The sequence below is a fragment of the Varroa destructor genome, unplaced genomic scaffold (genome assembly GCF_002443255.2).
Source record: "Varroa destructor unplaced genomic scaffold, Vdes_3.0 BEIS01000002.1, whole genome shotgun sequence".
In the NCBI taxonomy this organism is placed as follows: Eukaryota; Metazoa; Arthropoda; class Arachnida; order Mesostigmata; family Varroidae; genus Varroa; species Varroa destructor.
The window spans coordinates 27,329,991-27,345,549 of NW_019211455.1; the positions used below are offsets into that span (position 1 = coordinate 27,329,991).

Sequence of the window (15,559 nt, forward strand, 5' to 3'; positions counted from 1 at the left end):
AATAATCTCGCTATATTTGCATGTATCTAACAAACAAACAAACAAAGGTAAAAAGGCCGACCTCTAAACACATTGAAGGTTCGGGTCACAATGGAGGTTCTTAAATCTGTTTTGGATTTACTTTATTGTATCTATCTTACCCATCGGTTTAATTAAAGTTTAGCTTTAGCGGCCGCCTTCTTCTTTAAAAAGATATATTCAGAGCGGTACATAAACAAGCATACGCTGATTTCTAAGCAAACTGTTCACATAATTTATTTATGCATCATAGGCCTTACTGATACCAACACTGTTTACTCACTGTTTAACAGACGATAAAATACGATATTTATCAAATATGAAACGGAGTCTGCACGCAATAAACTGATCTATCTTACGTTTCCTGCGTTCGTGATAACTGCAGCCGAGCAACCATAACTGTCCTAAATTCAGTCTCTCAGGGTTACGGCGCCTGTGACGCGTTCGGCATAATAAACTGCTTAACGCAAAGCGTCGGAACTAACCACTTTTTTGATTTAAGCCTGATCGAAACTCTGGAACCTTATTTATACCAATATGACTGCCTGCTATAGGACATGCGAATAGTTTATTTATTTAGTATCTGCCCAGATCATTGACGATTGTTTTACTACATGTCCTTGAGAAGTTTTAACGACCTAATGACTACTAGACTTTTAATAAATTACTATTAAACTACTAAAATCACCGAACTTGAGCTTTGTTTTTTGTGGTGTGTATGGTTCAATTTACCGAAAGGACTCACCATTCGAACCATCGGCTTAGTTTTAACCCTTCGCGCGCGCGAGGCGTACCGTAGAGTCTGAATAGTCTCAAGCGTATTTGACCTCGCAGGAGATACGCAGGCGATCTAAAAAAAAAACACGATATATTCAACTCACATACGAAAACGTGCTTTTAATGCTAGTTCTTCATTTGCCCCTGCACGGTGAACATTTCAACAATAATTCATGTTCAATACGAGATACGCTCACACGTATTATAGTAGAAACCGTTAACGTCCACTTACGATAAGTGCCATCCCGTTTCCAGCCAGGGAGTCTGACAACAGTTTTGTAAGCGTTGAATCCCGGTACGGGATATGCCCATTGCGTTTCTTCGGATCCGCTAGCATTGAAATACAATTGCCTATACGATATACCAACGTAACGCGATTATGACAGGGCGATGAAAAGCGGGTGATATTTAGACTGTATGCCGGCTGGCACTCAGCTATTAGGAACATGACGATCAGCTGTAACACGAAGTCTGTGGCTTATTTTGGTTGGATCTATCTGAACGAATGCGGATACTTGTCTGTTAAATAGTTATACTTAATGACACATTAGAAACGACACGTGTTGCTAACCGAGCACGAGGAGACTCTTATTGATGTTGTTGGCTTCCTTAAGCGTGCTTCCTTGCGATTTTGTTTTTTTCGTCTTTTCTGAACCTGCCAGGTCGACAAAACTCAGCTTGCCCTGTAAAATAGTTTGCTTTACTATTTTGTTGTCCGCGGACAGGTCTAAAGCAGCATTAAATAGCGTCACAGCGGAGGAACAAGAGCCAATGACTTGATTTTTTCAGTTTTCAATTTCAACGAGATCTTTCATGTCAGCTCGAGTTTAGCAGAACAATGATACCTTCTAGCGATACCAGGGACTAAAAAATATCCTATATGGCCTATTGGAATTAGAGCCTTTCGGCTTCAATTCTAGTTTACTCAATCGACCAGCCTACGTTTCCCTTTCATTTGCTATGAGCTTCAGGAATAACTTGATGACTAACATTGCCTGCTAACGAATTATGTAGAAGCGTTGAGCTCACTTCTAATTTCTAACACCACCCCCTTCCTACACACTTCCGTCAAAAATGTTCTGATAATTTCAACAGAATTATACGGCATCATCGCAAAACCGTGTTTATAACGCCAGCTCATATGTTTCTAATATTGACGAAACTGTATTTTCACATCATATTTGTACCTGTTTGCGAATATAACTAGTTGGGTCATCGAAGTCCTTCTGTTCCGAGTTGAGGTACACGGTGAGGATTGTATGCGAACGGGATGAATGTTCGTTCATCTCGTGCGAACGGATTTGACGATTCTTCCGGCCTGAAAATACCCAAACGACCCAGAAATTAGCTATACGAATTAGATATTAGACGCCGCCTTGTTTTATGTGAAATTACTGAAACGGACTGATACTGGCTTCTTGACGAGCGGACTGCTAATTGCAGTCATACCTTCATCATTTATATAGGTTGTTATATAGCATATCATATCGATGTTCAATAGCTCAGTGTTAAACTCAATTTTACACTTTTTGTTCTCCTTCGTCTTTAGTAGAGTAGACAGCTAAAGGTCAGTTGTCTGCCCAGCCACTGAAATAATCAAAAAGTTCAAGTTTCCGATTGATACCGACACAGATGAGTTGTTTTAGTAATTGGCTAGGTCTAATCAGATTTAGTTTGCCATGTTATTTAGTTACTTAGAATTCAATAAAGAGTATGAACAAAAAATTACGGGCAATGAAAACCTATTACAAAATCAATATATGATGGGTTTTTGTATCAAATCCTCTAGATATTTACTGCGCATGCATATTTTTTTGAGCCAATATAAGTTTACATGGCTTCTCGGATCCTTTTGTTCATATTGTCTATATTAAGCGCCAAGCTAAGCGACTCCAAGGCTGTTGCTTACAATAGCGGCGTACCATTACTTAAACTGCTTAGAGCTGCTACCTGATAGTAAAAAGTATGACTACTTATTGAAAATTATAAAAAAATCAACAATTAGCTCGGCCTTATTTCGGGCCTTCAGTACGACACCTAAGTGGCCGAACCTTCCATGCCAGCAATAGTTACAACATCACATCGTCAATAAAGCCTACATGTAAGAACACAGTTGGAGAAACACAGCGCTCACATTTAATTTGTCTACCCGTATTTACTTCGTATGTGGTAATACTTCCACCCATCGGGGCCATTTCTGCCACTCAGCCGTTTGCAAATATCAACTCCCCACTTTGTATCCACAGTTCAACATGCATATATGCATCTGTTTTATATCTACCTATATAAATCGTGGTTCGTTGTGAAAACAGAATGATCGACCCCGTGCAGCTTGGCCGTAAGGCCTTAACTCAAAAATGTCCTTCACGGACAGAAATCCTTTGTGCAATATTGTTCGTTCCGTGCCTTACCCGATTCGACGTTTCTCTTTAACCATGCAAATCGATTTCAATAGACCATCACAGCGTTAGAACGTACGTAAAAATTAAGCGAATAGCGTTATTACGATGTTATTATTACGATCTGTTACCCTGAGCGAAAATCCGCTGTACCTTTCCTCGCCTTACAGACGGTCTTGTCAGAATAAGAAGACCAAAACTACATTACAGATCCTAATGCCATTAGTTTTTAGTATCTAGCCCACGATATATTTGAGCAACAGCTTGCAAACTGTGTATTTTTATAAATAACTAATAAAACGGGTACCGTGGATACCTAGAAAGTATACAGGTTTGGAAGGTTCAACTGGTGCCGAAAAGCAAAATATCTGTTGCTTGTTATTGCCAAAAACCAAGGTTTTCGAATGGAGCGGTAGGATATTCTCTTCTTGATGACCCGCATCGATACCGAAAAGCCAAAGAAAACAGGGGCGGTATTGACCGAAACGCCTGCTTTGCATACCATTGTAATTCTAATGACTAGTCGGCTCCACCGGGACGACAATTGCAGATGGATCCGTCAAAGGCTTATTTTTGTTATAGAATATAAATAACCTAGATACTAACCGAATAGTAAAAAGTATTACGTAGATTTCACCAGCTGGGGTTTTCGCTACGATCATTTAAAGCATACTTCTAGTTAGTTACATGTTGGCCTAAAAGGTCGAAAAAACAAATATCAGATAACATCGAACGGTTGGAATGTTTTAAGGTCTCCAAAACTTTAGAGTGGCAGGCTAAGCTATGAATTACATTAGATTATTGATTGTTTATTAAAGTTCCGTCATGAACGTGGTCAAATGGAAGGATGTAAGCGTTTTTGAAAATAGTATATATCGCATCGATCTGATGTCTACGTCGCGAAAACTACATACCTTCCTCAAGGACTCCCTGAAGGTCGCCGATATCCTCACATTCGACCACAAATAGATTTTCGGCGTAGTGGCCTTTGTTCTTATTCCATCGAACTTGCAAACTCTTCGGCGACGGATTCAGGAGATCCAGAACGTGCTCCTTGTAGATTTCCAGGTACGACGCACGCACCACGTACGTCGTCTCCTGTATTCAATGTAGATATATAATCATCATTCAAAAATTCACGATGCAGCTGTATATACAGACAAGGAAATGCCCATTTTATCCTAGAGGAGTGGAAAGCATTAAGCAAGTATAGATTGTCAACACAGGGATTTAATGTTACGACACAGGGAAAGTTCCATATTGTAGAAGGATTATATTTTAGAAAAAGAAGCATGCCTTTCTCTGCTTTAGTTCGTTGAATAGATATGCAAATGAGAGCTGAATAAGTCCTGGTTGATTATCCTTGCCTGCTTCAGTGCCGGTCATCGTATAGGTTTTACCAGCGCCGGTCTGTCCATACGCCATAATTGTCGACGCAAATCTAATATACATACACAAAGCGAATATGAATGAAGTCATAGTCCGTAAAATCAAATGGAAACACGAATTTTTACTTTAGTACAGGCATTTATACGTTGGTTGTGGTCCACGTTGGGACACGTTGGGTCTAGGTTCAAGCCCGGGCATAAACGGACTGACTTCGTTTCGAACCAGCCAGCAAAACTCGAAACATAAAGGTGTTCTCAAGATGGGGTCCTCTAGGTAAACTTGATTGATCTGCGAAAGAAAGTCATTGTAAAACTGTTGTTGTCAGTTGTAGCACAGCTTGTGACGGTAAACAACTTCATACCGTTCAAAAGCTGCCGTTATAACAGTAATAACTGACCCACTAGTTGTTATTAGAGGCGTAGTCATTAGCAAAGTTGTTATCGGTGAACGTAATTAATCAGTGTTTATATCTCTATAAACTTATTTATGTATCCGATAGTTAGCTAGTTTGTTTCCCGTTTGGGAAATAACGTATTGACGTTCTATCTGCCTGAACAACTTCATCCCAGTCATGGCTACCCGCCAAAAACAGTGCCTGCCTTAAATTAGCGGCGCCGCTGTGTCCTTCCCTAATCTCGGAGGTGTTCAGGGTTGCTGGATTACGAAGGCCAGATTCTACTACCAAGGCATTTATCTGACACTGTGGGGTTTTTGATTGGTGGATCTTGGTTCGGTGTCCTGTTGTCGTGATAGCGTCAACGAGTTGGTTGTAGTCGAAAATTGTCCAATACGTGTTTCCTAACGTTGACAAACGGCTGACATCGGTGCGAGTTATTCCATTGGTACTGTGCCGTAGTCGTCTGCAAAGTATTCTAGTAAAAATTTCGCGTTAGACTATAACATGCATTTATGACTCTTTTGTGGTTGGATTCTACCCATCGAGCGCGGCGTCGCATAAGCGTTTAACTCCACAATATTCAAGTACGTCCTCTTGCGTTGCTTCAGGTTCAAATACGACGCTAAAGGTGAATAGCTTTGTTTGCGTCGTCTGTTCCTCGTCCACCTGTAATCAAGATCAGATATCTAATTGTCTAGCTTTTTCTACGCTAAGCAATTTTTTTTTTATGCATGATAAACTTTACCGCAAAGGGTTAAGTACTATACATGTAGGAACGCGCTAGGCATGACGAGCGTAGGACTTTCATGTGACGTTAACTAACATAACCTCCGAACCGTTTAGGAAAAGTTTGATGAATATTGATCAGTTTCTTATCGGCTGGATATTCGAAAAGGCGCACGATAAGCTGACATACTTTAGACAGAGCAAGTTGCTGATAGAGCTTACGCGGAAACGTTGCACGCGGCGATTTGTCGAAGCTGTTGCGCGAGAATCAACATCTATCGATTGTCTATTGATTTTTTAAGCCACTTACAACTGCAATTTTATCAGTATCGTATATACTATGAAGATGAATTGGCATGGCACATCTAATGCACGAACATACGCGTACAGGGAAACACCCGGTTGGTCTGGCAAGTGACTGGCATACGAACGTAACCATACGCTGTGGCGTGCAATAGATTTTTCAGTCTATGAATGATGTCAACATATACTGTCGTCCCTATCGAATCTCGACAGTCGACTTTTCAACTCGTAAATAATCAAGTAGTAGAAGCTTGCAATACATAAAACGCCTCTAGTCGATGCGGGCAAACGTTCGTTTACGATTACAGTAACGTCATTTGCCAATATATGGCGTTTGAACAAAGCCTAGTGATACATTGAAGCGCCATATTGGCAACACGAAAGAGAGAAACCCCAGTCGAAAGGCAACGACATAGCGGCGCAGCGCCCTCTTTATCTCCCTCTCTCTCTCTATAGAGACGCAATCCATAAGTTCGCAAATTTCCGATACAAGAACAGATGTTCAGCCAAACATGTTAACAATAGGTGGCCTATGGCGGTTAGCTTGTGCAATCATTTGGGCTGTGAAGTATCGAGACGGATAGCTATCATATCCGTCCATTGTGTCGCCACTGTTTGAGGTCTTGAACATTTCATGTTGAATCATCGCGCTCGATTTTGGTCGGCCAGCTCGTTGCGACAGATATACGACACTGTTATTACTATCAGTATCAATAATAACTAGACGTTTTAAACTAACGTTTTGTCCAGACAGAGTATTAGGAAGGTGTAAAACAGTTTCAATCTATCTGACATAGCGCATCCACCGCGTACAACGGCCGTATTGTGCCTTGGATGTACTGAGTTAGTGAACGGGCAACTGATACGCACATTGTAACTTTATAAAATCGGCGTCAGCTTCGAGTGTTTTAGCGATTTCTAAATGAGTTCTGTGTGATAGTGCAGAGCAAATAAAAAGCAAAGATGCCCAATTCGATATATGCACTCATAAATTTATCGATTTTTATTTGTAGCTTGGGTATTATTCTGCGGCCAGTTGCGACGCAGCAGGCAAACGCTGGGCTATCCAATGAAGACGCGATAGACAAATTTCGTGAGAAGTATAACTCCGAAAGCATCATCCGGGACACAGAACACATCCAAGAAGATCTCAAGCATCTTATCGACTTGCAAAAAGAGGGAACGATATCGAACGAGCAGTCAATATTCTACGTCATGAGAATGCACGATTTCGACAATAATAATCTTCTTGATGGACTCGAACTTATGAAAATCGTATCCCACTCAACTGCTCTGCGTCCTGACATTGCAGGACTTACGGTGGAACAGCTCGAAGCGTTAGTGGACGCCTTTCTTCACCTCGACGCCAATCAGGATGGATTCATTAGCTATGCTGAGTGGGTCGACTCGAACCGGCGGTCCCAAAAAAGTGAAACAACTAAGTAACTTCGCACACTTATACCAGACGGGAGCTTCTCCTAGGAATCAATCGAAATTAATGAACATTTAGACAAAACGCGAGAAAGGAATCGATATCAGACGTAACATAGTCACTCGTATGTATATTTATTATCGAACGGCATCGTATGAATTGCGTATGATAAATAGTACGATAGCAAATGAAAATTCGACAGTGAAGAAATTTAGCATGTGAAGGAAGGACAAACAAATGGAAAAAAAAAACACCTGTGTTTTCTATAAATTTTTTCATCCAAAACTAACTTGTAAGTAATTAATTACTGTTTATACATAGTTTATTTGGAATAGAATAGCTATTGATGCTAGAGAACAGGTTCAGGTACTCAACAAACAAGGAAAGCGATAGACTAGAGAAAGAAGGGAGAGTTAGCGACATTTAAGAGCTTCCAATATTTCCAGCTGCAATTGACTGGGCTTAGCCAATTCAGCCAGAGCAACGCGTGTATTTTCACCTGATCCATGTTATTTCTCTGAAGCGTCAATTGCCTCTCAGACTTCGGAATGTAAACAGTTTATACCTCTTCTCGACTAACGTTTGTTCAGAGTTAGCATTGGAAGCCCTTTAGGCTAAATAGCTCTAATCGATTGATTTTTTATCATCTTTTCTATAATGCGATTCAATTTGTACAACGAAAACTGGTCCGGATCAGCGTTTAGACATATTGGTTAGCTAGGTAGTATTGACTATATTCATTCTACGTTTATGTCGCTTTGCCCAAATGAATAGTTTTCCTTTCAGTCTATTGCAAGTAAAAAGAGAGCGGATATATTTAGCTGGTACCAAAATTTGCCCCTCGCCCGGATACTGAAGGGCGTGGGAGTCCTTGTGGCGTGTCTCGATGTCATTAGTAGGACGAACCCGGACGACCACGTTAATATTGTCCGACAGATCTCCATTGGACACTGAAGACGCTTCGGGGCTCCCAGCTGTCATCAGCGAGTCCTGGGACGATGCTGTAGACGGTCTGAAAAGTCATAAGAAAATTGGAAGAAATTAGGTGAATAGAACAGACACCAATCGTGCGGTGACCTCTGCAGACTGAAGTTTCCATGCGTAAACAATTTACGTTTTCGGCATAAAACTACGATTATTGGTATTATTATCATAAAAAAAAGTGCACTATTCAGCCATAGGGGTTTAAGGCTTTTCCATTTGATTAAGTGGTGAACTTACAGGCGTGTATCGGGTCTAGGGCTCGTAGGTGATCTCAGTCCACCCCAAAGGAACTAGCATTTAATAAAGAACTATCGGTCAGAGTCGCTTTTGGCTGTTGGTGCTGCACCAAAAATAATGATAATTTTTTCTATCGGCATTTTGTATCCATCTTGGAAAAATTAAGTTGGTGAAAAAATTAAGTCGTAAAAATTAAAAGAAAAATATTAAAAAACATTTTTATAGTATAAACATGCAAACAAAAAAAAGGGATCTAACGGTCCATTGACCTAAGCTTGTTATAATGCTATGAAATCAGGACCAATGAATTCTTCACGGCCTGGTCAAGCTAGTCGAAAATGTTCGAGCTGGCCGATAGTTCCGTGTCATCTCTCTAAACCTGTACACCTGAACGTTAACTAAACCAACTGAGGCATATTTCACTACGTTCGCTGCGTATGAAATTATCTAAAAGCAGACCTATGGGAAGACACGACTAATAGATTTGCTATATGTATTGTTAGACAACTGGAAGACCAAGATGGACAGCGAAAATTATTGACTTGACTACGGAGTTTGTGTTATTTAGTTTTGAACTATTACAACAGGCAAATTCCCATCCTCTCGGAACTTCAACAGCGTATCTTCACAATAGCATCAGTGGCATAGAAGTACAGGTAATCAGTAGTAAAGGAGTGCTTGCATAACTAGACGGGAAAGAAACTAGCTGATAGTTGTCAAATGTCCCATGAACAAATCCATGGGACTCTATCAAGGTGTTACGAGAAGATGCACAGATTTTCCTAATTCTGGTTGAAGAGCTGATGTTGTCCATGTGACCATTGGCACACGAATGCTACATAGTCCATAAAAATAAGTAGAACGCTTGTTATGTTTCTAACACTATCAACAGTTGCGTTTTCGTCCGCTATTCAAAGTTTAACTTCGAGCCGCAACTGCAATGAAGGCTAATTATGACAGATCGTATAAACAAGAAGAAATCTCATGTGAAGAATGAGCCTCTGCCACAGCATTGTATACCTATCTTAAATAACGGCCGTAGATACAATGTTGTGATCTACCGTTTTGCATCCCGTATTGCAAGTCGGATTTTTGAAAAGACTCTAGTTTGAAGGATTTGAACATTTCTAAGGAATAATCATTTTCTTCATTCCGCGTTGGATTGATTCTTGAACTATCGGCAATTAGCCGACGAACTTACGTCACGTTCACTACGTTCCATAGGCCGTTCTATTTACTCAACAGAGGTCTTTTTGAGACAGTTGAGTACCAACATTGTCATTATAATTACCTGCTACTGCAAACGAATTCGAGATCCAAGTAACCGTGATTCAAAGTGAAGTAGTTCGGTGTTTTTGTCGATCTTTTAGGTGAGGGTTTGGCTGTATCGCCTGGGCAAAGTTGGGTCATCATATTATTATACCATAGACACATTTGTCGACGCTATCGTTAGGTATCTCGTTATATATCTAACCCACTTATTTCGTTGGGTGTCGTTTCTCTGTGTCCAAGTGCGATTCTTAACAACATAACAAAATATATGGCTGATGATATGTAAAAAAGTATTTTGTATGGTGTTGCCCGTTGGGCACATATGCCGTTGACTTGCCTCCTACTTTCCTCACTCTTAGAAAGCCGCGTTGAACCAACGCCGGAACGACAGGCTTTCGACACTTTCTTTCGAGTTCAGATGAAATAATCTAAGAGAAAATGCTTCTCAATTGATAAATCCATCAGACCCATAGGTATGGCCCGCTCTGAATTTCTTAATGTTATACGTGGGCGCAGATGATTATCTTTTAATAGAAATGTCATCAATTGTTCTAACTATAGTACATACTAAAAGTTGACTCATATTCGATGTAATATTGGAGTACATGTTTTACTGAGAAAGTTCATTTAGGAACGACATTTTGCGTAACAGCTTAGAGAATATTGCGTTGTACTATAGCGACGCCTCTCCGACCAGTGTCGCCCTCGTTGGACTTCTTCTGGCACCCAATAACGTCCTTGTTATTATTATAATTATCATTGTTGTTGTCGTCTATAAACCCATTGACAGTAGCTATACTGAAGTGGTATTTTGAAGGTTAAAGGGACATGAAGCATCCGCATCGGCTCGTTATGCATTAAGTCGTTCTGTATCATTTTGCTTGAAATCGTTATTCTATACGCAGTCTGCATGATGTATGGGACTTCATGAGGCGAACATCACAAACTGTTTATAAGAAAGCTATATAAATTAGGTTTCGGGGGGCCGACGCGTAATGCACACATATATAAGTCGTGACAATGGAAGGACCCGTTTTATATGTATATATGCTAATGCGATTTTACCGGATCGAACAGAGTCTAAGTCAAGGAGAATTCTATGTGCGGCTTATTGAGAGGCCAAGGGATCTGATCCATATTATATATAAATATATGCTACTTACGTACGATTCAACAGGAACATTGCAACGCTTATCTAGCCTGGGTCGGTATATCGTGCGGCTCGACATCGACAGGTAGACTTCATTCCGCCGAAATCAACTACCCACTAACTCTCAATTGTTCCCTCAACTCTTCAATTAATGCGTTTTGGGAGCAGCTAGAAGCGCACAAGTCAATAAAAGCTGTCCACATTTTGAAATACTAAGCCGTTGAAAAGCGGTATGCGCAGGATGATTCGCGCAGGGATTGTCGCGAAATGGTATTATTTTATACGAAACAAGTTATGCGATACCTTTAACAAAGTTTACACGTACATTAATACACGAACTCACTCATAAACGCACACGTTATTACGGCTATATCTGATACGCTGTGCCATTGCGGCCTGCAGCGTAAGCGCCTGTTTATTGTAACTACACGACGCAGAAACCTGCAGGTCATTGGATAGCGCGATGCTATTGTAAAGAAGTAACTATTGAGGGTGCAAAAAGAAGCAGGAAATGCGACAGTACTATCCAGTGAACTAGTCACAAAGTTAGACATACCCTGATCAAATGAGGACTTATCTATTTATCGTCGATGATTCAGGCTACATAGGCCAGTATGTACCGGGCTTGGCTCGAAGCAGACTCGTACGACCCAAGTGTTGATTGTTTTTTTTTTCGCAGTTTGACGCAATATTTTATTAAGCTTTATTGCTGCGGTTACTGCTAAGAATACAACAGTGAAAAATTCATCCATGATTTTTATTAAGTTAATTATTCGAATTAATTCTGCCAAATTTTACGGGACACTTTCCTCACATGGACTAACTAGGTACGTAACGGATGTACCCTCTGAGATCGTGTCCTGTCACGCAACAATTACAGCTGTAACTTACCGACCATACGTGACCCACCCGTCTAAGGGTGACGGTAGCAAGGTAGACAAGACCTATTCACTACGTTAATGTCGCTCGGTATGAAACATAGCATACAACAAATCAGATGATGTGTTTAGCTGATTCTAGCAATACAGATACGATATACGATTTTCATTATCAATTGTACGGTTGGTTGGTTGGTTAGGTGGCAGTTGTCCTTCTGATGGGCTGCACGATCTGTCTTTTGTCACAGCTTCGGGGGCTGCGTGAAATGCTCATGGCTCTCTCTACCCACCTAATTCCTATATGCTGTGCTTTTTATCAAGCTTAAACCTAAAGCAGATGATATGGCTTCATGCGCCACAACCTCAGAAGTAGCAATGGTCAGCAGCTATTGATCCGTCACCCCACGACGTTGACAGCCTTCGTAAATACCAACGCAATCACTGCGAGAAAGCTCAATTTACACCCCGCGCTCATTGGGCTGGCAGCAACAGTTCGGTACCTCGCCATAGGAAGCACTTAGCTGTCACGTTCGAATAACAGCATTAGATTCCTTAGCTCTTTACCATCTAATAAATAAAAGAGTACATACACGTTGAATGAACATAGCCTAAGAGATTATTGCGACCAAGAGCCTTGTATAACTGAATCGGACAAAAGCCTCGTTTCTTAAAAGAACAATCGGCGGCGGCGGCGGCGCCGCCGAAGTTTTCCATCATAGTTTCAATCTATAATCAACACTAGCACTGCAGGGAAATCTGCCAATGGGATCGAAAATTCGCAGAGGCAGATTTCGAATTCTACCAAACGATCGTCGTCGCGAACGAGACCTGACAATGACATAAGCGGTCTAACAGACATGTAATGCCTCACGTTTTCCATCACCGCCTGATAAATCTGGTGCTTGTATTAAATGTAAAAGACTTCAAGATACGTACGATGCATCTCGTCGGCCAATTTTAATTGCTGGCCAATCTGACTCGGTAGCCAACCGAAGTATAGACTCAGTAACATGCAATCGTTGGCAAATCGTAAGGCAGACTATTTGCGGGACCGTCTGATAAGATTAGTTTCATCCCATCTTATAAAGCTGCCTTACGTGCGGCAGCACACCGCGTATCAGGTTTGTTAGGCCAACTTCTTATGAATATATGTATTTCAAGTATTTGAATGCTAATAGGTGACTTTGATTGATCAATAGATCCGAAATTCATTTTACTCTTTGTCGTAATTTATTGCCCACGTTAAGGGTTCTTTTGTAAATTTGTAATTGCTCTTATATATATATATATACATAACGTACGGGACTGAAAATAAAGATCCCACCTTAAACTGGTCACATAATAGCCGAAAGGATATAAATGTTCGACCAGGACTGTCTTTTCGCGAAAGGTATCGTCGCTGTTACCCCGATGTACGTCTGCTTCAAGGTGATTCAACGGCGGATAGCTTTTATTAGGTACACAGCAGCTGAAGCCTCACGAAACGCTCGTCCAGATCATAACAAATATGACAGACCTAGCTATTAGTTTAAAACCTATAAAAACTCGTGTATCTATGGTTATATAATGCCTATAATTTACAAAAATTATTACCTGCCTTCTAAATGGCTTTCTAGTTAGTCGCTGTCGCGGCTGTCAGCAGAGCTCTTTAATTAATATGCGAAAAAAACGCCAATTAAGAGCGTTAGTTCCTTATATTATTATATTCTGTTTAATTTTTGAGAATCGTTTCGACAAAGGGAAGTTTGGTTTACAATTCAAAAGAATTCAAAGTTGACAAAAAATGGCCGAAACATAAGCTAAGAGGACCTAGGCACCTCCGTCAGACAGTTGCTCCATCAGACAGTTGCTGGTTGAAGTCTGTCGACAAGCGCGTATGAACAGCCTGTATCCATAGAGTAGGACATCTATTGAATTTATCAAGAAGGTTTGAACTTGCTTTAGTTCAGTATTTCATATTAGGTTGTTGCCTCGTATGTAAAAGTATATTTAGGTATGAGAAATGTTCTATGCCTTATGTTTCATATGTCCCACATTTCGCTAATTTTACATAAGCAAAACTTTTATTGGAATAAGCAATTTCTGGACTGAAGATCAGATGGACCGATCTCAAGAGCCGGATATCTGGCGTTTGCTCTTTACCACAGGCCTATCCGTCTACGTCGTTACCTGAGTCAGGTTCTTGAAAGCTAAAATAAACAACGCAGCTCACGCCGCACCTAACCGAGGTCGCAATCGACCGAGGAAACGACAACGCGCCAAATAATGGTTTGCATCATTTCAATGAAAATGGACCTAGCGCAAACGATGAAAGCTTGAAGTATTTCTTGTGCCTATCGTAGAATATGTCCTGAAATAAGAACAACCTCATTTTTCACTGTTAAGGGGGCAGTTTATAACTTCTGTTCAACGTCAAGTTAGAGAGCGCAAAAACAGACTGAGCGGTTGTCCATCCCCGCGTAATAAATCTTCGGTCTGTCTAATAGCCGCGTTGTCTCTAATAGTGACGCTCAAAACGGGTGGCTTAATAATTTCGCCCATAAAAAGCATCGGTAATAATAATAACAGAAAATACGCAGGAAGTATATTGAAGGTTCTTCTTTTATCAGGCACCTATAAACAAATAATATAACAATAATGTTTTCTGTCATAGTTAATCCACGTTGTATTTTATAGAGTTTACATTCGGTCTGACATTTGGATTTGCTAGATATTTTGAAATAAGCAGAAAATGATGACGACTGGTGGTATGATATGATTGCCCCCCGTATCGTCTGGCCATATCGACCTGCTGGAAGTGAATAAGCTTTCCCTACCTCGACCCTTTCTCTACATTGGCTTACGCCACGACATTCCCTAGGGTTTCACGCAACAATGGGGGTTTTCCCCGACCCCTTCTCCCACTTTCGCCAGCAGTGCTTTTGCATGACGCTGTCTTTGTGGAGGTATCGGCGCAGCCGAGTTATTCCGCTTCGCGGTTACCGCCGTGTGGCCACAGTGCCAACAGCAGCGAACGACTTTAGACAAAACATTGCAGAGTGTGCTCGTATGCTGACCGTCTATTTTTCGAGTCATTATAAGGTTAGGTTGTGAGAAAGCCGAAAGGGGCAAAGCCGAGTGCTGTCATGTTAGTACAAAAATAGCAAGCAAATGGAGCAAAGTCCTCGACAAGGCCTTCCTATCACAACGATTCCGTTCACAAGTTAAGCCTTTGCATTGCAGAGTGAAACGACAAGATTTTACCTGTAGTATTATTGGTGATGCCTCACTTCTTTCTTGGATGTGGGGCCAATGTTCTAGCTTTTATTCAAACAGAAGAAATATTTATTGTAGTTTTGTCGTATTGCGTATATGAGAATGCTAATTAATCATAGTATATTATTTATCTGTTTAAACATTTGATTTTGCACGGCGGAGGGGCTATCGTAATAACCAATGGCGCCCTGGGCATAAGCCGAAAAAATAGCTAATCTCGTTCGCTAAACCTTTACTCCCTTTGGGAGTAAAGGTTTAGCGAACGAGAGCCTTTTGATCATCTATCCGGCAGTCAGGTTTATTTCCGCTTTGGTTTTTTTGTGGAGTGGATCAATACCGGGT

General features: G+C 40.8%; 2 protein-coding genes across 8 annotated transcripts in view; one reads left to right on the forward strand and one right to left on the reverse strand.

Annotated features, from left to right (window-relative positions):
• LOC111244751 (kinesin-like protein KIF12) overlaps positions 1-15,559 on the reverse strand; it is a 48,208-nt gene that overhangs the window by 17,453 nt on the left and 15,196 nt on the right. For 4 of the 6 annotated variants that reach the window (XM_086979140.1, XM_022792134.2, XM_086979138.1 and 1 more), the window contains exons 2-9: positions 8,270-8,453; positions 5,519-5,646; positions 4,491-4,635; positions 4,109-4,292; positions 1,983-2,113; positions 1,367-1,478; positions 1,028-1,146; positions 764-868 (exon numbers count right to left, since the gene is read on the reverse strand). In XM_086979140.1, coding sequence (XP_086835266.1) covers positions 764-868; positions 1,028-1,146; positions 1,367-1,478; positions 1,983-2,113; positions 4,109-4,292; positions 4,491-4,635; positions 5,519-5,646; positions 8,270-8,453 — 1,108 coding nt within the window. Of the gene's footprint in view, positions 1-763; positions 869-1,027; positions 1,147-1,366; positions 1,479-1,982; positions 2,114-4,108; positions 4,293-4,490; positions 4,872-5,182; positions 5,647-8,269; positions 8,454-15,559 lie in introns of those variants that run through there. The other 2 variants (XM_086979142.1, XM_086979141.1) reach the window with 2 other exon arrangements.
• On the forward strand, positions 5,924-7,730 carry LOC111244752 (longistatin-like). 2 transcript variants are annotated; one of them, XR_015320326.1, is made up of 2 exons: positions 5,924-6,629; positions 7,023-7,161. XR_015320326.1 is itself a non-coding variant. In XM_022792139.2 (2 exons), exons 1-2 carry the CDS (start codon positions 6,644-6,646, stop codon positions 7,453-7,455), a joined length of 459 nt encoding a protein of 152 aa, XP_022647874.1. In that variant the 5' UTR covers positions 5,957-6,643; the 3' UTR covers positions 7,456-7,730. The 2 variants fall into 2 exon arrangements, 1 of the variants encoding a protein (XP_022647874.1); XM_022792139.2 differs by having other exon boundaries at positions 5,957-6,669; positions 7,023-7,730.